Here is a 22603-nt window from a genome sequence, read left to right as displayed (position 1 = left end):
CGGAAAGTGGCTTTTCTTTCTCCCCGCGAAGACACACACTTTAAATTATCTATTGCAATTAATTTCACGCACAACCGAGACAGCACAATAAATGGTTTAAAAGTGAACAAATGAGAATAGAGTATATAGAACCCATTCCTTCCACCCCCTCTTTCTCTGTTTTAATCAAATTCAGAGATGAAGAGAGAGAGAGAGGGAGAGAAAAAAAGGGGGCGGGAGTCCATTCAAGCAGAGATAATTAGAAGAGTGGGTCACTATTGGTGGAGAGCATCCGGTGGAGGCAGGAAAAAGGAATCAAAGCCGCATAACAATATCAGAGTGAGAGTGGAGCATCATCAGCGCTGACGTCCAGTTTATCCGCTCAGCTTCCACTTCAAGCGGATGGGCTGTAAGTCGCTGCTCACACAATCAGCAGAGAGGCAGACAAGCGAAGAGGAGAGACTCTCCGCGGTGATTTCAAGTGGGACGCAGCAGCTTTTTCTTTTCTCTCTTATTATTATTTATTTTATTTCTTGGTCTCAGAAGAATTGTTCCTCTCAAGTCGTTCGAGCAAGTGGGGAGTGCTGCGGAGCTCAATAGTGTTCACCAGTAAAGGGGTAGGTGTCTCTGTTAGTGGATAAAAAAAATAATTAACGGAGGAGGCATCGTAGGCTACTCCTGGGATACTAAGAATGAGAGGATCTTTTATTATTTATTTCAAAACATTGTGACCTTATTTGACGTGTGACAGGTTTAATCCCTCATTGCAAGAAGAGAACGCTTTCCGGTTGATGGACACAAACTGTCGGGGGAAACAAAAACAAAAAGCGAGTTGTTTTTGTGATAACAGTAATTGCACGACTGACGTGGTTGAAGTTAAATGGAATAAACAAAACACGATTTAGAGCCAAGTATGAGAACTGAACTGTTTGACTTTTTGTTATGCGTTTTTTTAGGCTAATATATAATTGCTGGAAATAATGCTTAGAGAATGTATAGCATTATGTGGGGGTAGTTGATATGATTTAACTAACTAAAGCACCTAAATTTAAGTGGATGTTAGGATCTATTGTTATTATTATTATTATTTGCATTATACAATTTTAAGTAAAATTGTTATGTCCCTTAAACATCATCGCAATGATCAAATGAAATGTCAACAGTTGGTAAAACAAACAAACAAACAAAGGTATGTTAAGGAGTCTTTCTTTTTAACAAAATTACTGATATCCTAATATATACCTGGGAAAAGAAGCAGGCAGAGCCAGTATCACAGGAGCTTCAACATAATTAGCAACTGGTAATGGTGGCCTTTTTTATATCCTTCATTGAACTACTCTTTCCGTTTTATAATTTTGACAAAAGCAGAGAAACAGAATTCTCTAGAAGCACAATTATTGCTACGCTTCCACATTTTTTCCTGTTTTACTTGTTTTTATTTAGTAATTTTTTTTTATTAGGCCTTTAGCATGTTTGAAAAAACTTTTAAGTAGTGATCAATGATTCCATGTTTGCCATATATGAGCTAAAAGAGATCCCAATTTTCCCAAGGTATTGGACCCTTAAAGATATTTGCACCATGCACAGGAAGTGGGCTGGTAAGGAAGGTAAAATAAGAGCAATGAGAACCACTAGGTCTTTAAACTATGTATAAGATTTGTCAAAAGCCATGACGATCAAATCTGTGTCTATGTTCCTGATTCCCACAGTCCTTACTCTGCTGCAAAACCTTCAGGTTGAGTTCAAGAAAGCCCAGAACTGCAGAAAACTAGAGACATTGAGGAAATAAGAATAAGCAAATATTACTTTCTCTGTTGTAGCCAACTTTGTAAAATGCTAAAGTAGAGGACTAAATACTGTCCTTTATGCAAAAAGAGGTTGTACGGGGTATTAGTGGCAAGATTACTCATAATTAAGCCACCAGTTGTTTTGTTTCAATCAATAACTTTGTTTTTCCCCTTTTAAATGCATTCTAGTTAGAAGGTTTTTTTTCTTAAATGTTTCCTGTGAGGTTACCCTTTTGAATAAAAACTCCTCTCTAGTTTATGATTATTGAGACACTTTTCTAAAGGTTGCAAAGCCATTTGTTCTGGTCAGTATAATGCCTTTAAAGCTGCTTTTATAAGAGCATCTCACATACTTAGAGGGGGAGAACAAAAAATAAAACAAAAAGAGCTTTGAATCATACTTTCCTCAATAGAGGACTAGAGTTAGAGAACATTTAATTTTAATTTTAAATGGACTAATCTAGTCAATCACCAACTACATGTTATTAGAAAGAAATCTTCAAACCTTGCAAAATTGAAAGCCTTGGATTGTATTCATGACCCAATACTTTGACCATTGCAATTATTAGCTTATTAGTTGTTGTTCAAAGCTGTATTACATGGTGCAGTTACACAATCTAACACAATGACTGCTTGAGTCAGCTCTTGGATTGACTGTTATAATTTGCTGCCCATTGCACTTTCTGTCACTCTTACAAATATTGAAGTTCAGTAAATGCTTGGTTGGAAAGGCACAACATTGATTCAGAAGTTCAGTTCGAGTGAAATACCTATGTTTTGGTCTTGTGGTCGCATTACAGGCAAAAGTTAAGTCCAATATTATTTAAAATGTGTTTTATAACTGTATTTGACTGGAATATAAAAGTAATGCTGTTGTCATTGGCAAAGGGAGCTTAAGTTGCTCTATGCTGAGCGCAGCAGACTCACCATAGGAATCTGGCAGAAACATTGCAGTGACACCTTAGGAGTTGCCAGGAGCGATATGCTATGATTAGGTTAGCAGTTGCTTACTGTTAAATATTACATTTCCCTACAGGAGGAACAGTATGCATTCTCATTGCCAAGGCTCAGCATTGGTGTTTCTTCCCTGATGTCAAAGTTGTAAATGCACATCTCTGCAGTTAATTGCTATTCTGCACAGGAAGCCTCGTAGAGCCAAGCAGCGGGCCACTAGAAAGGACTTCGTTTGTTTGACTCCAAGGGTGGGGGTATCTGCCTTGCACTGATGGATCTGTATGGACAAGTTGACTCCTTAGGCCTGCAGAGATTGTTAATTTTTCATTGGCTACTGTCTGCCAGACAATGATAACTGAAATCTCTCTATAAGCTGTAATTGTATTGCTGTCTCAGTTCTGGTCTGACTGTGGGTAGATAATGGTAAATACAAGCTGAAATGAGAGACGTCTGAAAAAAGAAACTGACCCAAAAAATCTTTCACAGCTTCATCATTCCTGTCTATATGTATGACTGCATAGATAACCCCAATATACGCTCATGCCTTGGTGTAATTTGACAATCCTTCATCCATCACTTGGAGTCAGCAGTTACTGTCACTTCCATGGCAACAATGAAACATAATTTCTGAGGATTCATTGACTCCTGGAGACACCATTGCACACTCAATATTGCAGGAAGGCAATACACTGGGTCGATAACTAATCATTATAGAGGCAATATCCCAATTTTGTTTTGGAATGCAGATTTGATTTTTCTCTTTTATCATCTGATTATTATCTCAGCTACCTTAAGAAAATGTACTTTTGCATTATTCATTTATTTCTACTTTTCCAACTGGAACACAGGAAAACAAGTTTGATGAATCAAAGAAAGACATTTCCACAGGTACAAAGAAAGAATAAATTGTTCTTCTCAGTAGAAGAGGATGTGGCTTTTCACATCCATCATTCAACTTGTCGGATATTATTTATCCTTTACATCGTGAAATCACAGCTTCAGTGAGCAGCCGTCATATGTGATAGCTGTATGTAAACGGATCTGTGTCTTATAGGGTCAGACAGAAGTGGAAGGAGAAGATTGTAGCAAGCGCAAGAGAAAATAGAGCAAAAGAAAATCTTAAAAAAAGAGCAACTCATTTTGATCATGTACAAACTACAGAGTCAGTACAGCAGTGTATGAATCTCCTCTGGTCAACTCCAGCAATCAACACTGTCTTGACGGGTGACACTGGTTGGGTCTCAGGATAAGGCCTGGGGATATCTTGTTTTAAAAGAACATTTCTTCAGGAAAAGCAGGGAAACCCTGAAAAAAGCCCCAATTGACAGATTTGCCCTCTGGAAAAGGGAAAACACAAAGAAACTACAGACAGCTGCTGCTGAAAACAATTATTATTACACAGGATGAAGGTTCCTTGCAAAAATGTTTCCTCAATGAGCGTTTTAAAGTTTGTCCTGCTTCAAGCATAAAATTTTATACATTTTCCTGGGATGATATGATTTTTTTTTTCTTTCCCTAGGATCATGAAAACCAAGGAGCAAACCTGACTGGTCAGGGATACACGTGTGGAATTTAAAGCAGGGCTAGGTTTACAGTTCTGAAGTTAGAGCAGCTGCAAAATTATAAAGACATTGCCATCAGATGTAAAAGACGGCTGAGTCAAAGAGAGCCCTAATAAGGAGGAGCATTTAGCATTAAGAGGTACATACAAAGTGTGGAGGGGTCTCAAAGACCACAAGACCAGAATCTTCCATTCCACCATTAAAGCTCTACTTACAAATCTGGCCTTCATGAAAGATGAAGATAAGGCAAAAATATGGAGCATGGTGCTTTGGTAAGGTGAGACGCAAGTTTAACTTGCACATGCAAACACTATCCATGGCAGGTCACCAAAAATACAGGCACCCTGTTTTGGTAGGTCTCTTCAAATATCTGGCTTTTATAGAAGAGCAGCAAAAATCAAATGATTGCTATGCAGCAGCTAAAACAAGTCCCGTATGAATTCAGCCAGACGCAAGGGACCCCTCTAACATGTCGAAAAAGATGTTGTGGTAAAATGAGACCAAACCTTTTGTCCTTATACAATGGATGATACAGCGCATACCTCTAAAAACACCAACTTGACAGTGAGAGATGCTTTTGGCAACATTATGCTATGCAAACACTTTTCTCCAATAGAGTTAAATGCAGTTCAGTGTTTATGGGAAGATGGATGTAGATAAAAAATACTGAGCAATCAAAATAAAAGAAACCTGACAGACTAGAAAATATTAAAGGCTGTGGTGGAAGCTCATTGGATGCTGTTTTTATTTTAGGAGCTTCATACTCAAATGTAAATAGATTTATATTTTAACCCGTTATCGTATTTTTCAGCTCTCAAATAAAGAAGGAGAACATTTATTTCTATAGGAATGTTGGTATGTTAGGTAAGTTACAGTAGTTTACATAAAACCAAAAAAATAAAATAAAGAAAACAAAATAATGAGGGTAGTTTATCAGCTCAGAATCATTGAAGATTTTCCCTTAGAAGAATCAGTAAAATGCAAATAAAACACAGCAAAACAACTAATGTCTGATAATGAAATCAGCTGTTTCTGCATACCTAGGGAGGCAGCTGGTTTCAAATCTGGGGAGAATTGACACTAGTGGCTGTCTCCCTTGTTTACCTCTGCTTCAGGGAACATGAAAAGAGCATGTTTTTCATAGTCTGATGGCCATAAATAGGTTATACCTCGCTCAAAGCCGTGAAATGGATTCAAGTCTGGGATCATTAGAGTTAATTTCTAAAATCTGTCCTTTCAGAAACCAGTGCTGCAGTGATGTGTTTAGATATGTGTGGGGTATTTTAGTTAGGACTCACCAGCAGAATTTGGAATGAGCTGCAGCTGCCTGATTGATTTTATACAGACCAGTAAAGATACCATATCCGTAATTTAACCTGCTTTAAATAAAAGCATGCTACAGTTTTTTCTGTATCCTGATTTGATCGAAAACCTCTTAGTTTCACAATGTTTTCAGATCATATACGGCTTTCATGTGAGACTACATGTCAGCTTCGATGTATAACTGGCAAATGATGCACATTAGGATATTATCAGAAGCATTTGAATTAATTGTATCTTGTCTACCAATGCTATGATCAATTCTATCAAGAGAAAAAACTAAAGGGAAAATTGAGATTTCTCAGACCTATCTACTTTTCATATGATGCTCATAGCAAAATGTGCTCTTCTAAAAAGCTTTAAGGACACATTTTCCTTTCTTTGTGTGGATGCAGCTTGCCAATGTCAGTTATGCATATATGAATAAATGCAAGGAAGATTTCCCCTAAGAAAATCTGTATGTACTGTATGTATGTATGTATGTATGTATGTATGTATGTATGTATGTATGTATGTATGTATGTATGTATGTATGTATGTATGTATGTATGTATGTATGTATGTATGTATGTATGTATGTATGTATGTATGTATGTATGTATGTATGTATGTATGTATGTATGATTTTTGATATTTGATAAAAGCTGATACAAATTTTGATTCAGGACATGGAAAAGGAAAAACAAATAGCCTGATGTTTAATAGATTAGAGATTTCACAAAAGTGAAATGAGATCATCTCTCGATTTGTACCTGAAATATTAGTTTGTTTTTTTGTTTTTTCTATTAAATAAGATTTTTGTAGGCTGTAACTGAAATCCTATTTTCTACAGGATCGATGGATATCTAGAAGAAATACTGCTACACTTTTTATTGGTGGTTTTATTAACAGAGGCTAACAAACATAACTAATAAATGATCTCTGCAAAGATTATTTTTATTATTGAAGGTGGACAGCTCTGTTTGGTGCCTGTTTGGGGTTTTTGTTTAGGGTAGGAGGGATTATTATTATGTTAAAAAAAAAATCAAGTCACATCAAGAGGGTTCTTTTTTTATTCTAATGGGTGCACATTCATACTCTGGACAACACACCACATGAAGGAATTTTAAAGTCAGATAAGTTTTTATTTCATTCACACTTTTACCTCTGAATGAATGGAATTTGAAGAGATAAATCTTTTTCACTCTGTTTTACAATCTGCTGCAGTTTATTATTGTAATAATACCTTTGAAATGTCATCCTAAATGACATTTCAAATCTTCAAGTGTAGGTTTTTACTTCTTAATATACTGGAAAAGGGCCCGATCAGTTAAGAACATCTCAGAGAAGACATTTTTCTTTCATTTTTTTGTAATTACTTTGTACCTGATGTGTTTTTAGATATAGAGAGGACAGTTAGGACCTGATAAAAAAAAATGATTTCCCTCTGCTGAGATTAAATGACATGTTTTTTTTTACATGTATTAAATGTTATTTGCTTCTTTTGGATGTGAAATGTGCAAGGACATTGCATTTTCACTACATTTCATATAAAATCTCGAATTTGTATTATTACTTGAGAACAGATTAAGTCCTTGATGGCATTTTTGCATATTTTGTAAAATTTGTTTCTTCATTTGTTTATATTTCATTTTATCTGTACGTATACATGTGAATATGTATGCACAGATGATGTTACCAGGACTGGACTGCTTGTGCTACACACAGCCCAAACACTGACAGAACTATTTTGGTTTTAATCTGTTAATACTGCATGTATTTCTCAGTGGAATGATATAATCCCCACATGGCTCAGTGTTGTTTTGCACAGTAAACAGAGATGCAGTATGTGTGTTATTGATAACTGTGTAATGGTTTGGAGTGCTTAGGGGGAAACCTCCAAAATCTGATTTTCTGGGTTACTAGTTGGAAATACAAACGCTGAAATTGAGATCAGGTATAAACTATCTGTTAGCTCATCTGACAGGTCCTATATGGTATATTAGCGGAACAAACTGGGCTGTACAACTTGCATCTCTAAAGAAGTTTCTTTAGGGTTTAAATATACAAAATCAAGAAGAGTACTTTGTAATCACCTTGTATTGTGATGATAAAGCTATAAATATGACCAACTAAACGCGTTCACTAACTGGATTTAGCCATGGGTGTGACATAAATCTTTAAGATGTTGCTCTCTGCACTTTTCTGCACTGCTCAATCTTAACCCTAATGACAGCCCTACCTGTTAATTAATATCTTCAAGCAGTAATTGACTATGGGATCTCATAGACTGTGGACAGAGCAATAAAGCTTATTTACCAATATTTAGACATGAAACAACAAAAAAAAAAAACACAAGGGAACAACAGATGGGATAAGAAAAAGCAAAAATGCATTTATATTCTTGATCCCTATACAAAATTGCTGTACAAAACAGTGATGCTTTAAAAAAGCGATGCACATACATCATTAGATACCTATAAGAGCCTGAACATGTCAGAGATACATTTTACTAATAATTACACACCAGACTTGAGCAGTCAGAAATAATTTATATAAGTAAAAACAGGGCTTTGTTTACTAGAACAAATACTGTAATAAGCTCACACTATTCACTCAATTGTTTTTATTTTCACAATAATTTATTTTCTATCACACTGATAATGTTTAATTTCTGTTGTGATACTTTTCTCTGTGAATATCCTTCCTGTCTCTTTCTCTCCTCAAAAACGATATTTCACATTTTGTCAGCCCTGAAGTTGCTCTTATTTTTCAGCTGTTGACAAATTGCATCACCAAAATAACTATTTTATAAAAGCTTTGCGAACTAGCGCTCAAAGCAGACTGAAGCGAATCTCTTTGCATTATAATGCAAAGAGAACCCTACGATTGCTCCTATCATAGTAAGATGATTTAGGCTCTTTGTAACAAGCATACCATCAGGCACTGAGAGATTTGTCTTATAGCCGGCCATCTAGACAGCAGCAATTTGGTTGATTGTGTTCTCTTATTAAGAGTCCTCATTAGTAAAACCTTTTTTTGTACCATTCTAATTTTATATTGATAGATGTATCTGTCTTTGAGAGTCCTGTGAATGTTGTTGTTGCCTCGAGCATTATTGCTTGGAAGTCATGCATTTTTCAAAAAAGCTCTGGCAATGTTGCTTCTGTTTCATCAAACAGATAAAGCACCAGATTGAGAGGAACGCAAAGAGGAGAGAGAGGGGGAAAATGCGTGAGGCTTAAATGAGATTTCAAATCTCTTTTTAAGCTTTTAGCAATCACAGTGTGATGTTACAATCACCCCTGTCTGAGCAGTGGCTGCAGAAAAATAAATCTTCCGTGGAAAATGGACATTGATTGTGCTGCCATACAGTTTGCCACTGTGCCTGTCACTAACAAGTATCTGACCCAAATCAAATGGACTTAGATTAAAGAACAAAAACTAAAAAAAAGAGCGCTAGGAGACAAAATATGTTTGTTAGTCTGTTTTCTTCCAGGTATAGTCACAGCTGTAGTGCTCTTGCTTCATACAGCTTCAAGTCTTGCATCAGTTTTACTGTTTTATTAGCTGTCTGATGCCAAAGTTGGTGTTATTCTAAACCTGCTTTTTCTATATTGGTCTTATGCTATATAATGGAAGATCCAGATCAAGGTGACACTTAAAAGTTTAAGATCACAAAACAGGTGTAAATATCATGCAAAGAAAACCTGGAAAAATCCAAAAAGCTGTGTTAAAAAACTTTGTTTAATAAAGAAGGAAAAAAAAGAATTTAACGCAACATGGCCCCTTTTATCTTAAAGGCACACCATGTAACTTTTGGCTGCTAGCGGTGCTAGACCTGTAACTGCCTAGATTTTGTTTCTGCTAAACATCGAAAATAATAACAAAGATATATGACTGTATACAAGGAGCAAAGTGTTACCAGTCTAATAATAAAGTTGAGAAAAGAGAATCGGTTTTACACCCGGCTTCCTCTTTCAGCATGCGCCAACGAACAAACTACTATCCAAGATGGACTCTTGTTTTTCCTCACACATGAACCCTTTCACTTCCTCTCTTTTAAGACTCCTCCTCAGGTTTAAACTTTTTCCTTGCCTCAGTCATGACCAGTGGTCAAACAGGCAGAATAATAGCCTTAGCTCCATGACTATATAAGAGTAATTGTAAAGCAATATATGTTCTTCCAGGTCACATGACCTGGCCAACGACGACGTGTCTTTTCCCAACTTACATAGACGGTATTTCAAGAGGGGAGCCCTGCTTGTAGCATTGATAGTGTATATTAGCCTGAGGAATCATTTAAAATAACTCACATGCGTCAACTTTTTAGGTCACAAAGTCCATGGTGTGCCTTTAAATACCATTTTTTAGGTGACACAAAGCATGTGGGAGAACTCCCACATGCTTTGCTGAGTTAATTTAATTCTTTAAAGAGTTTCTAAGTTAACTAAGCACCTTAGGATTAGAGCATGGTATCACAGGTAGATGACAGTCTAACTTTGACTAGGCCACTTCAGAAGCTTTATTTTTTTCAGTGTCTTAAAGTTTAACTTTCTTCCGTGCTTTAGATATTGGCTCTGTGAAAATATAGGCCTGTCTCATTTTGTCAACCAAAGTTTTCACCATCTAATCTCCCATGGGTGCCAATTTTGCCCAGCCCCATTCCTATTGTTGAAAACATAAACACTGACTCCTACCAAGGCACAGAGAATCTCCAGTTATATATGTGCCATCCTGGATACTTTTTTGATCTCCTTGATGAGTTGTCAACGCAATGATAATGTCCTTGAACAAGCTACTAGGAATAACTGTTTCATGTTTTATCCTCATCTCAACACAATTTCTCTAACTGTAGATCACTTCAGACTCTCATTTTTAGACTGATAGATAATATTGACTCTGTCCCTTATCTTGAGTCTCATTCAGTTCGGTGCATGATGTATTTCTTATTTTGAATGTTTAGCTAACTTCATGTTGTCAGGTTCTATCTAAAGATTCTATTTAAATAATTTTTTGAGTGTACAACCATTAATTGGTCTAGTTACTGCAACTTATATGGGCTCCCTAAAAAAAAATCTGTTCAGTCTTTTAACAAAGGTGACATTTACTTCTCAATTACTTCTTGTTTGGATAAGATCAAATGACAACTTTCTATTTATCTAAAAATTTTGAAATTTCTGGAAGAGCTGTATAATGTTAAGAGACATTAGTGTACAACAAATGACTCCAATAAAGGAGAGAAATAATATTTTTCAGTCTTAACAATAAAAAAATAACTCATACCATTAAGTTTTTTATAGTAAAAAATGTCTGCATGGAAAGTAATACAAATGAAACTCAATGGAAACTCAATCCATTTGATATTTTCCCATGGGGACTCCCCAATTATTTATTGTAATACATAGTTAAGATGCTTTGTTCTGTAAAAACAAAACAGAAAATTCATTCTAATACCATAAATATATGAGTTATATTTCAAAAGAAAATGACTTTGACAACAATATAATTTAATGCCTGTCAATTATTTTACCTGTCATTTATATTAAAGCATAAGGTTTTGTTTTCCTTTTTACAACTGGCTTGTTGGCCCTAGCAGCAACTACCTGGATTTTTCCAGGGCTGTTTATTATGAGAACTTCTATAAAGCAAACATTCATGAAGTTTTTCAGAGCATGAGGAGACGGATGGGGGGTTTTTAGCCTAAATGTTCCAGTGGGAGCAGCGGTGGGGTGCTGCTACTGCTCAGACGGTGATTCTGCTAGAGGCAGTCTGACAAGCGAGCTGCAGACACACATAGGCACACACCCACACATCTACACACACAATAGGACAAAAAAAGATGCACTCATTTACTCTGTTTCTCTTCAACATAGACATTAACAAATGCCAACCGACCTCCCCTCCCCGTCTTCTTTCATGTTAGAAATCGATAGCTGCAGAAGCCGAGTAGGACAGGGTAGTTGTGGAAAAATAAAGAAATCAATGCAGACTTATTAACTGAGCCGGGCTTCCTTTACCACTCACACAAAAATTTGTGTGGGCGCCTGTGTTTGACTTGTAGGTGAATGATGATGTTTCTGCTGGTTGTGGACATGAACTGGGAGTGTGTATCCTTGTGTGGGTGTGTGTGTGTTTTCCTTAGTTGATGGTGGTCAGTGTTTGTGCACAACTGCCACTTTGTAAGCATGCCACGCACGTGCTTAAGCATGAGGATGTGCACAGTCCTGTGCACTGAGACAATCTCTCAAAGTCAGTGTGTTTTTCTTGGGTTACTGCCACACAGTCGGGTTAGCGGGTTGGCCTCGGTCTATTTGTGGACAAAAGAATGCTCTAAGACAAATGATCTAGCACCTGTCAGTCAGACAAGAAGGATAGGGGATGAGAAAAGGCACAGGTCAGAGACTCAGGAAGGGAGAAAATGATTGAAACTTTCAGGGAACTGTTGAGGGGAATAACATGAAAAAAGGGAACAGGAGTTAAAAGTTTATGTGGGAAAAGAGGGAAAGAAGTTCGAGTGAAAAAGAATTTTGCAATTTAGCTCAGGGTCATCAGATAGCTCAAGTGCCTGTAAGCAATTTTCTGTGGGAAATGACAGCTCCTATTTCTGCAGACTTGTTTGCCTAACAGCGGCTCACGGGAGCCCTGGCTGGCCTTCAGGTCCTGTGAGCAGACCTTCTCTCATCACAGGAGTTACCATAACAACAGATGAGGTCGACCTGTACGGGTGGCAGCAAAGGGATGTGAACTTTGTTTCTGCCTCCAGCTCTTCAGCTGTCTGCATCGTTTTCAACACACTGACACCCACTTTTGCCTGGATAAGAATTACCATAGAGTAGCACATTCACATCTCCATTGTTTTAGATTTTTTTGCAGGGAGCGTTTGGCATAAGCAAGGCAAAGACTGCTGAGGGTTTATTTGGATTGTATAAATAAAGCGGCAAGGTGAGAATAAAAGTGGCAAATGTAATTTCAGGAACACCTGGCTAAACAATCCCTGAGCTAATCTGAAGTGAAGTGTTTGCAGAACCATGTGAGGATGCTGGAGGTTGCTGTGACGTACGCTCTGATTAGATTTCCTTTTGGCATCCTATGAATGACATCTGGCATGGCAGACCTTTACAGCTGCTCTCTTTTGACAGCCTGATCTGTGTACATAACATTAAGCTTTAATTATCCAATTTACACATTTTGAACTTGCTGTAACCATTAATTTAATGCTGACCTGGTTTGTTCTCAAACTGAACAACACACTTCCTTCCATAAAGCTGCTGACAGTGCCTGGAGCAGCTTCACTAACAAGCATCTGATTGTGCAGATTACCGTATGTTCTACAGAGGAATACTAGTCTCTTATGAACAAATTGACTATTCTAAAAACCTAACACATGGTCAAGAACAGATACTTTAAGCCTTATCTGAAACATTTGGACCCCTAGTGGGCTGGAAAATAATTTTGAATAGTGCTATTTAAACAAATCCTCTGTTTTTGTTTACCTTCCTGGTCATGCTGTCACTTCTGTTTGCATCCCATCAGGCTGTCATCACACTTTATCGGCAATATCATTCAATCAGGGGGATTATCTTTTTCCTCTAATGAAAAAGTGGAGAAGAGAGATGCTGTTTCGTCCTCATAGCTACTTTTAATTTACATTTTATGCCGGTGGTCCATTCTCTTTTGTAAACCTTTTGAGATGGTTTGCAGTGCTGCTTGAACTTTTTTGCATAACAATTAAATGCATTTTGTTGCATTGTGTCTGTGTGCCAGACTAAGACTAAGCCCATAATAAATGTGAGCTCGAAGCAAAACGTTACCAGGCATTTGTTTTTAATAATAAAATAGTTTAAACAGGGGTAGTTAAAGTTTTGATGAAATAAGGGAGCATGGACTGTCATTGGACTGTTTATATAAAAATGTATACAGGGGTTCATTCAGGGGTTGAAGGGCTGACAGTGAAGATTTAACCAATTATGTCTGGAGAATTTTAGAACTAATATCTTCCTGACAATTTTCAACAAAAGAAAATCAAGAACTCCACAGTTATCAAGCCTAATTCCAAATTTTTGTATATGTTTAAAGATAATATATAGAGTTATTTGTCTAATCTGATGTTAAATAGCCTACTTGAAATTCGTGACCACTTTGCAGTTCCTCTATAATGTAAGAAGGTAAGTAAAATGTATTTGTATAGCACTTTTCACAGATGAAAATCACAAAGTGCCTCACAGTAAAAATGTAATAAAATAAAACAATATAGAATACAATGTATATCAACATTTTAAAAACATATGGAAACATACAAACAAAGCCATAAAAACCACTTGTCTGCTTTAATAGCAGTGTCTTCAGTTGCTTTTTAAAAGAATTAACAGAATTCATACAGCGTAAAGAAGGAGTCAAAGCATTCCACAGCCTTGGAGCCACTGCCTGAAATGAACAATCTCCTCTGGTTTTAAAACTGGGTTCAGAACCCGCACATTAAGGACCTCTAGTGGAAAGGGTTGCAATCATTTGTATTTTAGTTCACTACTGTAAGTCAAAACTGGACGATGCATATCAAGTATTACACAGCCTGTAACAAAGTTATTTTTTTTTTTTTGGGGCTGATGTGGATTTAGCTTTCCTTCCCTTATTGATGAAAAAACATAATGGTGCCATAACCATCTTTTATGATATCTTTAATGATTATTTTTCTGCTAATAGTTTGGCCTACCTATATTGTGGAGGGAGTTCTTCAGGGGGGATGAGGATTTTGATCAAACCTAATGGGAGGTTTGAGTTAATTCATTAGTAGGCAATCCCAGTTCTACAGGACAGTTGACTTGTCATCATATTTTTGTTCATATTTTGTGGAGGTTTATCCAATAAAATCCGAATTACACAGAGATTTGTGGGATCTTCAAGGCACTATAGCCGAGGGCTAATGAGTGCTTTCCTCTCTTGTTACCATCAAACTCAAATCAAACCTATTGAGATAATGCCACATTTTGTGAAGTAACCCTATTGCAGACAAGTACCTCATTCACTGTTCAGTTTTCATCTCCCTTGTCCCTAACAATGTAACATATCATTTCTCTCTGCATGCTGAAGAGGAGGCATGGCACACTTTTGTTAATAAGTGAGACACAGTGACAGAAGAGCTTATGTAGGTCACATTGTATTAATCTGGCTGGCTATCCTCGTAAATGTACTGCAAATCAAATGTGCCACATTAAAATCCAGTTCATTGCTCATTGGCTCAATAATGCCATACGGCTGCACTGGGAATTACTTCTCGGTCACTGAAACAGACTTCCGACTGGCTTTTACACTTAGGCATTAAATTACTGTTCTGGATTAAAGCATTACAAATGTGTTATGCCTATAGGAATCCAACATTCTAGTTAAGGCACTAAATGTTAATACTTTGCTGTTTATTGCAGGTTCGAGGCCTTTTATCACACTAGTTAAACAAGATCTATGAGTCTTCCTGTAATTAAATAACCACAATATCAAGTGATTCAGAGCTGGCTGTCCTAAGCAAACTGGAAGTTCTACATGTGAAACAAGCTCTACTGAATTAGAAGGCAGCACTTGGGTTCACACAAATCTTTTCTAATAATGCGAGAGTTACATTCGGAGCAGGGAGACATCTGCACCTCCATCAAAAAAGCCTCTTCCACCTTCCATCGGTGTGCCAGAAACAGCGACTCAGTGTGACATTTTCAACTTGTATTATGTCTCCAGCAGCGGTGTACCTCTATGCAATCTGCAACCCAGGAACGATTGCCTATGCTGCCGGGCTGCATGTTATTGGGCAGGGAGTATGAGGCTGTTATGATATGAGCAGTCAGACAGAACAATAAACCCCTTCAAGGCAGTATAGAAATAAAAAAAGAAAGTAGTCCACAGATGAGTTGCTCGGTGATGAGAGCATATCAATGGGATATATAGACGTGAGGTGCACCACGCTGCTAACCCTGATGGTCATGATCACATCATTAGAGATATTTACCTTGTGGAATGTGCTTTGAGGAGGTAAAGGTGCTTTCTGAGATGAAACAGCTCAACTCCAACCTATATGTATGAGTGTTTTGGGAAGACAAAGGCAGAGAAAGAGCTGCTAAAAGATTGGGTTTATGTATGAGTTAAATAGAACGGAGGGAGGTCCTTGAGGCAACCTGCACATCTTTTACTGCATCTTTAATTTATTGAAGCTTATAATAGAGGCTGTTGCAATTCCACTGAATAGCCACAGCTGAATAGTAATCAGCCAGGGGATGAAGAGACATGCTTAACTTCTCTTTATTTATTTATTTTTTTGCAAATCCTCCCCTGCCATTGGACAATCATCTCCTTTTTCAATCCATCTGCATACTTAGTTATTTTCTGTTATGCTAATATATCGCTGCAATGGACCAAAAGGATTTTTCATGTTTAGCTGAGGTGGAGCTGTGATCATTGCTTTTTGTCTTCCCTACTCAGGATTTGTCCCTGAAGGCACATTGTGGAATTGCCATGGACTTCTTTTGGTTCACCAGACTCACCCTGATTATCTTAACCATCACCCCTCAATGGTCCCTGGGATGCCCCTATGGATGTCGCTGCTACAGTCTCACAGTGGAGTGTGGATCACTGGGGATCAAGGAAATCCCACAAGGTGCCCCCTCCATCACAGAGGTCAGTCGGCCAAATGATAAAAACTTAAAGTGTCTAGCTGTCTTACGTTTATAGATGTGCTTTTTTGTTGACTTCCCCCTGCATCCTTTCTTATTACCCTGAAGTGATTGTGATTAATCAATTTACTGTGACCCCCTTTGATGTAAGCCTGAGGGAGGGACTGCACTGTGGTCTACGCAATTATTCATCCTTCCTCAGAAAGTGACTCGTGCACATCCACTGATCATCTGTTAAGAAGATGTTTAACATTACACCGTCTTTTCCTTCAGGGTTCAGGCCCTCCAACATTACCGCAGCTCATGAATATTGATGAAAAGCAAGTCTCGCATAAATTGTTCCATTAACCTATATCAGCAGGTCTATCTCGTCGATCATAGCTCACCTCAACGCACGATGAAGCCGCATTAGCAATCAGGCGGCGCCACTGGGTTTGAAACTTTCTAAGCACTTCTCGTGAAACCCAAATCAATCAATTATTTTTTGCAGATTTTGGTAACCTTAGACAAGACACACAACAATTCCTGGAGAATTGCCACAACAATGCTTATTGTCTTGATCCTTGACTAGCTGTTCTTCTTTGATATTTACTAGCATGTATGTAAAGCTCTGAAAACTAAAGTGCCTTGAAAAGTTGAATTCCTTTAACCTTTGGAGATTTTTATAACACTTTTTCTTTACTCCTTTCTTGCTTTACAAAGACCATCTTCCTCCAGGACAATGGCATTGTACAGATCAGACTTCAGGACCTGAATCACTTGAGGAACCTTCATTATCTGTACCTCCAGAACAACAGTATCTCTGCCCTGGAGCCCGGGGCCTTTCTCAACCAAGGACAGCTGCTGGAGTTGGCTCTCAATGGAAACCTCATCCATCTGGTCACCCCTGACATTTTTAGGGGTCTGGAGCACCTCCGTATCCTCTACCTTGCTGGCAACCAGATTACTCGCATCCAGGACCACACTTTCAGGGGACTGCAGGTTCGGTCATGTTATGAGGAAAATAGAAATGTTTGTTGAACACTTTTGTTTTAGACTTCTGCAATATAAACTTAAGATAAGATAAAACTTTATGGATCTCACAATGGAGAATTTCACTTGGGATTCATTTCAATGATATATATATAACGACATCTAAAAAAATCTATTAAAAATCCAATTTGACTTGTCCTGCAAATTCATATCTTGTTTTTAATGCAGCGAGAACTGACTCAGCTAAGGGTTTTATAACCTTTCTACATTCCACAGCCTCTTTTCATGCCTTTCTTCTATTTTTTGATTTTCTGCTACATACAGCGCCTGCAGGAACTGCACTTGCAGGAAAACAGCATAGAGCTGCTGGCAGAGCACGCTCTGTCTGGCTTATCATCTCTGGCTCTGCTGGACCTCAGCAGGAATCACCTCAGCACCTTGGGAGCCTCTTTCCTAAAACCTCTTGTCAGCCTGCAGGTGCTCCGCATCACAGGTAGGAAGAATTTTTATATCACATTACATTTTATACTATGATAGTACCATGGAATCTTCTAAAATCTTAATATCACTGCATTGCTAAAAATATCTTCCATGTCATAATTCTAAAAAGGGTTGCCACATTTAGAAAAGCAATGTAAGTAACTTCTGTTTTTTTTTTTAAATAAAAGAAATAAGGCACTGACTCATGTTAAAGCCTTGAAATCTTTTACATATTAAAGAAATTCACCGAACCAAAGACTTGCCATTAAAAAGGTACTTCAAGACACTATTACAGAGTGCATATGATGAGATACCCAATTAAAGGCAGTTGGTGAAGAGGCCTATTAGGAGGCCAGAATATTCAAGCTCTCATTCTCACACCTTTATTAAAGGAAGGCTACTTCTGCCACTTTCTCAAACCCTTAGTGTGACATTCACTCATACTTCTAGCAGTAATTGGTCAGATGTGCAAGGGTGACACAAGAGCATAGGACTGAACCACTCTACCTTTTTTAGCTCGACACATCTTGTTTTTCAGTCTGTGTCGGGTGAGATTTTAATGTGTCTCGGGTTGAGGTTTGCAGACTGACAGTTGTCATTTCCAACAAGATTTGGCAACCCACACTCCAAAATACACCCAGTCTTGCACTTTCATAAGTGTCAAGAATTTTCAGGACTGATGTATAAAATTTGCTGTTTTCGTGTTATTTTCATTTGTTTTGTTTCTCATATCTTCTTTTGGCCCCTAGACTCTTATAAAATCTTATTGGATGTTAACCCTTTTCAAAACCAATAACCAATGAGCAAAATATTTTTATTAAACCACATTTATTTACCCTAAATAGAGTATACTAAATCACCTTGAATCATTTCTTTTCATAACAAGCTAATAATGTCCTCATAGTTGGTACAAAATAAATAATTTTTGGTACAAAACATTTGAAAGCAGTTGGCATCTTCGCTAATCAATCCCTTTATATACATCATCAAACCCAGGCCAGGCCAGGTTGGGGTCCCAGCTTTGTCGTGTTAGTTCCGGTCATGCACCTCAATTTCTTTGACTTCACAGGAGCTGTTTGAACCTCTCTTTGTCTGACCTGTCACTGGGTCTCTGGTCAAACGGAGCAGGTCTGTTTTGAGTCGAACCTGTTCCGAAAGGGCTTCCCTCTGTCACCGGTCTGGTTCATAACCTTTATCCCTCCTGCCAAGATCTACAACATGCACTGGGGCAGTTCACAGCCAAGAGTGAAGCAGCAGGGATGAGAATTAGCTCCTCTAACTCCAGAGACCATGGTTCTCAACCAGAAAAATAAGGCTTTTCCCCTTCAGATTGGAGGAGAGTACCTGCCTTTGCTAAGTGCTAGCATGTAACTGGGTTGCTCTCCTGAAAACTTACAGGCAAAACACTTGAGTCTCTTTTTCATGATAAGACAAATGGTATTTTTGCTATACAGCTTTTTGAATAAAGCTTTTTTCAAGCCACGCATTTCATAGAGGAGAGGGGAAGTGAAGTAGAGGGGAGTGAAGTGCCTCAATATTCTCCCTTAAATAAATCACAAAAAAAAAAAAAAATTACACACTTGGCTGGATTCAAAACAAACCAATTGGGTTTATTTTACTAACCGACAGGTCAAGTATTGACTGATCTAATTCTCAAAATAGATCACAAGTAAGTCAAATCTATTGTAGTCACTGAAAAGACTGGGTAATTCCCTGGGTTACTTAAAAATATTATTTTCAATTGAATTTAAATATATATATTTTTTACTTTATTTTGTATGAAATATGATTAAAGTAAAAAATAAGAAATCAACCTGTTAATATGAAAGAGACAATATGGATGTAAATGTAAAGTAAATAAATATCAGAATATCTATTCAATATATACTGTAACACTGTGCAAAGATAAAACATAGCAAGTGTTAGCTTCGGTCAGCTACTTAGCAGGTAAAATGATAATGTTATCTTAAAGCCACAGTGTGTAATAATTACAGGGATATACAGTCAGAAATGTAATATATTATACATAACTATGTTATTTATCATCATCTACAAGCTCAGCCTCTTAACCTTAATATTTGCGTTGCCTTAGAATTCGCTATTTATAATTACATAGGAGCGGGTCTCGCAGCCATGGAGGCAGACATCTTTGCGCTACGGCAGCGCAGAGCCAACAAATTAGCGATTGCGAGATCGCCCATTACGCTCGAAAGTAACTACGGCAAGTTGAGAGAGATGAACTGAAATCTAAACCCTACACAGGCTAATGAAATACTATCTGTAAAATTATCTATGTAAACAAACCTCATCACTTGAGAAGGTAGGTGATGCGGACGTCGTGGAAGACATTTTGTCCCGTAACGCTCGCCGTACTGTTGGGGGGGAGAAGCGGTGGGGGGGAGATGTTCATGTTGCTGCGGTCTGCAGTCTGGACGTTAGATGTCGCTGAAAATTACACACTTAAGCTTTAAGTAGACAAAATAGTTATTAAAAGGCAGTTTATGTCATTAGCAAAACCAACTGACATTAACATTATTAAAGCAGGTTTATTGCATTACGCACAATTTTAATATCCTACCATTTATTTGTTTATATGAAAGAGATCCAGTTACACCTGATCAGGTCTACTCAAGCCTCCTTCTACTCTCATCTCAAACCAACAGACTAAAGCACAGTTTTTCTTTTGTAATATTGTGATTAATCTAAGTTCAATCTGTTTTTACTTGTTTAACCAAGAATTTAATTTAAGGTAATGCTTTATTTATAATTTTTTTTACTATAGATTACATCTGGCATAATTTATGCTTTTCTACCCTTATCCCATTCTTTCAGAGAACCCATGGCGCTGTGATTGTGCTCTTGGATGGCTAAGAACTTGGATTAGTGAAGATGGACAGCGTCTGCTGAGTTCTGCAGAGCAGCGTCGACTGATGTGTTCAGAACCCCCACGTCTGTCCCACCTCAGTCTAGCAGAGGTGGCACCAAACAGTCTAGTGTGCATTCCTCCTGTGGTGCAGCTTGAGCCCAGCCACCTGACTGTGCGACTTGGCGAGAGCCTGCGTGTGTCCTGCCAGGCTTCAGGATATCCTCAGCCTCAGGTCACATGGAAAAAGGCATCCCATGGCAAGACCCAGTTAACTCCTCATGGTCTTTTCCAAGAGCTTGGGCCCAATGGGGAACTGTTCCGGTCAGGTTCAGGGGGAGTGGTGACAGCCCTACCCAGCAGTGGAGGGGTCAAAGTCGGAGGAGTTGGGGGAATCCAGGGACTTGTGCGGGGGGCAGAGGAGGGTGGTGAAAGAGACAGCTTTGATCCAGACATGGGCAGTGGCATGCTATTCCTCAGTAATGTAACTGTAGCACATGCTGGGCGCTATGAATGTGAAGCCTGGAACCCAGGTGGTGTGGCAAGGGTTACATTTCACCTTGCTGTCAACATGTCTTCTTCTTCTTCTTATTCATCCCAGTTTTGGCCTCGTTTGAACACACACTCGTATGTCTCATCCTCGTCTAGCTCCTTCTACCAGCCAGAAGTTCTGGATGTTAGCCAGGAGCCTCTATATGAGCAGGACAGCATGGACTTCAATGCACTGGGTCCAGCGACACAGACTGCAATTGCTATTGGAATCTCCCTGCTGGCTCTCACTGCTGTTCTTCTGCTGATTATGATCTACACTCGGCATCAGCAGAACCAAAAAGAAGACAATGGCTCTTACTGTACAAGCAAGGAGGAGAGTATCCTGTATGTGAATGACTACTCTGATGGGCCAACAACCTTTGCACAGTTGGAGGAGTACCGTGATGACCACGGCCATGAGATGTATGTACTCAACCGAACCAAGCCTGTCATGGGCTCTACTACTTCCAGGTGTCCAATGATGAGTGGCTTTGTCCAGCCAAAGGGAATGAAAGAAGCTCTTCTGGATCATGAAATGGTCCAGACACTGACACGATCCGGGGGACTTGGGTTTTGCAGAAACCCAGCAGAAGGTGGAGAGGGCCCTCTAACAACAGATCCAGAAGATTTGCTTCTCAGCCAGAGCCTCCTGTTTGGATCACAAGTGGCATATGAGATTCACTGCTGAAGAGTTTTTAATGGGTGAAACTTAATGTTCAAGGACTTAAAGACTTCAACAATCATCTTGCAACAATTTAAAGCCTCATATTATCTGGCTTTTAATTAGGAGACACTGGTGATTGCAGCGGGAAAACTGGATTACTTCCAGTTCTCCAAAGATCAGCTTCTAATTGATTGTATGATAAAAAGATGGGTCAGAAGACTGGACAGTGAAAAATTACAGAGACAATAACAATTGGCCCATTTTTTCTCCTTAAAATAAACCCTTTAAGAATAAATACAAGTGGCCAACTACAACAGAAGACATTTATATAAAAGTTAAACTAAATCCTAACAAAACAGGTCCAAACTGTATGGTGTTGTAACAATGTTAGTGGTTGGTAATACTTTCTATAAATGTATTTCTTTATATCTTATTTGTGTATTTTGTCTCTGAGAGAAATAAACAAATTTTGTTTGAGGTGGTGCTGTTAAGTGGACCCTATTAAAAAAATATTTTAAAGTAAAGCTACATCAAATGTCTAATGGAAGCTGGAACATCAGCCACCTTTTTTGAATTTCAATTATTTTTCTGTACTCCTGAATCTTTTGAAGTTATTTCTTATGTTTTCCTTTTAGGAGATCCACAAGTGCAAACAAAAAACAGCAGCTTGGATGAAATAAAATAACAACAAAAACCCAAAAAATAAACAAGTAAAATATTTTATAAGAACAACAATGCAGCTGATTTCAGGATGTTGGTCACTTCATTACACAGGTTCACATTGTGATTGCTTTGATTGTTTCATATGGAGGTAATTAAATAGGTTAAAAAAAATTGTATGTACTGTACCATACATC

At 38.0% G+C, this 22603-nt stretch overlaps 1 protein-coding gene across 1 annotated transcript; it reads left to right on the top strand.

Annotated features, from left to right (window-relative positions):
- Positions 1-263: 263 nt before the first annotated feature.
- lrrc24 (leucine rich repeat containing 24) lies at positions 264-22374 on the top strand. Its single transcript, XM_038300429.1, has 5 exons — positions 264-596; positions 16046-16240; positions 16939-17217; positions 17533-17701; positions 20521-22374. The coding sequence occupies exons 2-5, from the start codon at positions 16079-16081 to the stop codon at positions 21768-21770; spliced, it is 1860 nt and encodes a 619-aa protein (XP_038156357.1). The 5' UTR covers positions 264-596; positions 16046-16078; the 3' UTR covers positions 21771-22374.
- The last annotated feature ends 229 nt before the right edge of the window (positions 22375-22603 follow it).

The sequence above is a fragment of the Cyprinodon tularosa genome, unplaced genomic scaffold (assembly GCF_016077235.1).
Source record: "Cyprinodon tularosa strain WSP-4 unplaced genomic scaffold, ASM1607723v1 ctg45, whole genome shotgun sequence".
NCBI lineage: Eukaryota > Metazoa > Chordata > Actinopteri > Cyprinodontiformes > Cyprinodontidae > Cyprinodon > Cyprinodon tularosa.
This window is presented reverse-complemented; position numbering and strand designations above follow the sequence as displayed.

Excerpts from the sequence above, each read along its gene's own strand:
- lrrc24 (XM_038300429.1), top strand. The coding sequence starts at position 16,079 with ATGGACTTCTTTTGGTTCACCAGACTCACCCTGATTATCTTAACCATC. Across the intron at positions 16,241-16,938 it reads GTGCCCCCTCCATCACAGAG|ACCATCTTCCTCCAGGACAA; the intron begins GTCAGTCGGCCA and ends TGCTTTACAAAG. Across the intron at positions 17,702-20,520 it reads GCAGGTGCTCCGCATCACAG|AGAACCCATGGCGCTGTGAT; the intron begins GTAGGAAGAATT and ends CCATTCTTTCAG.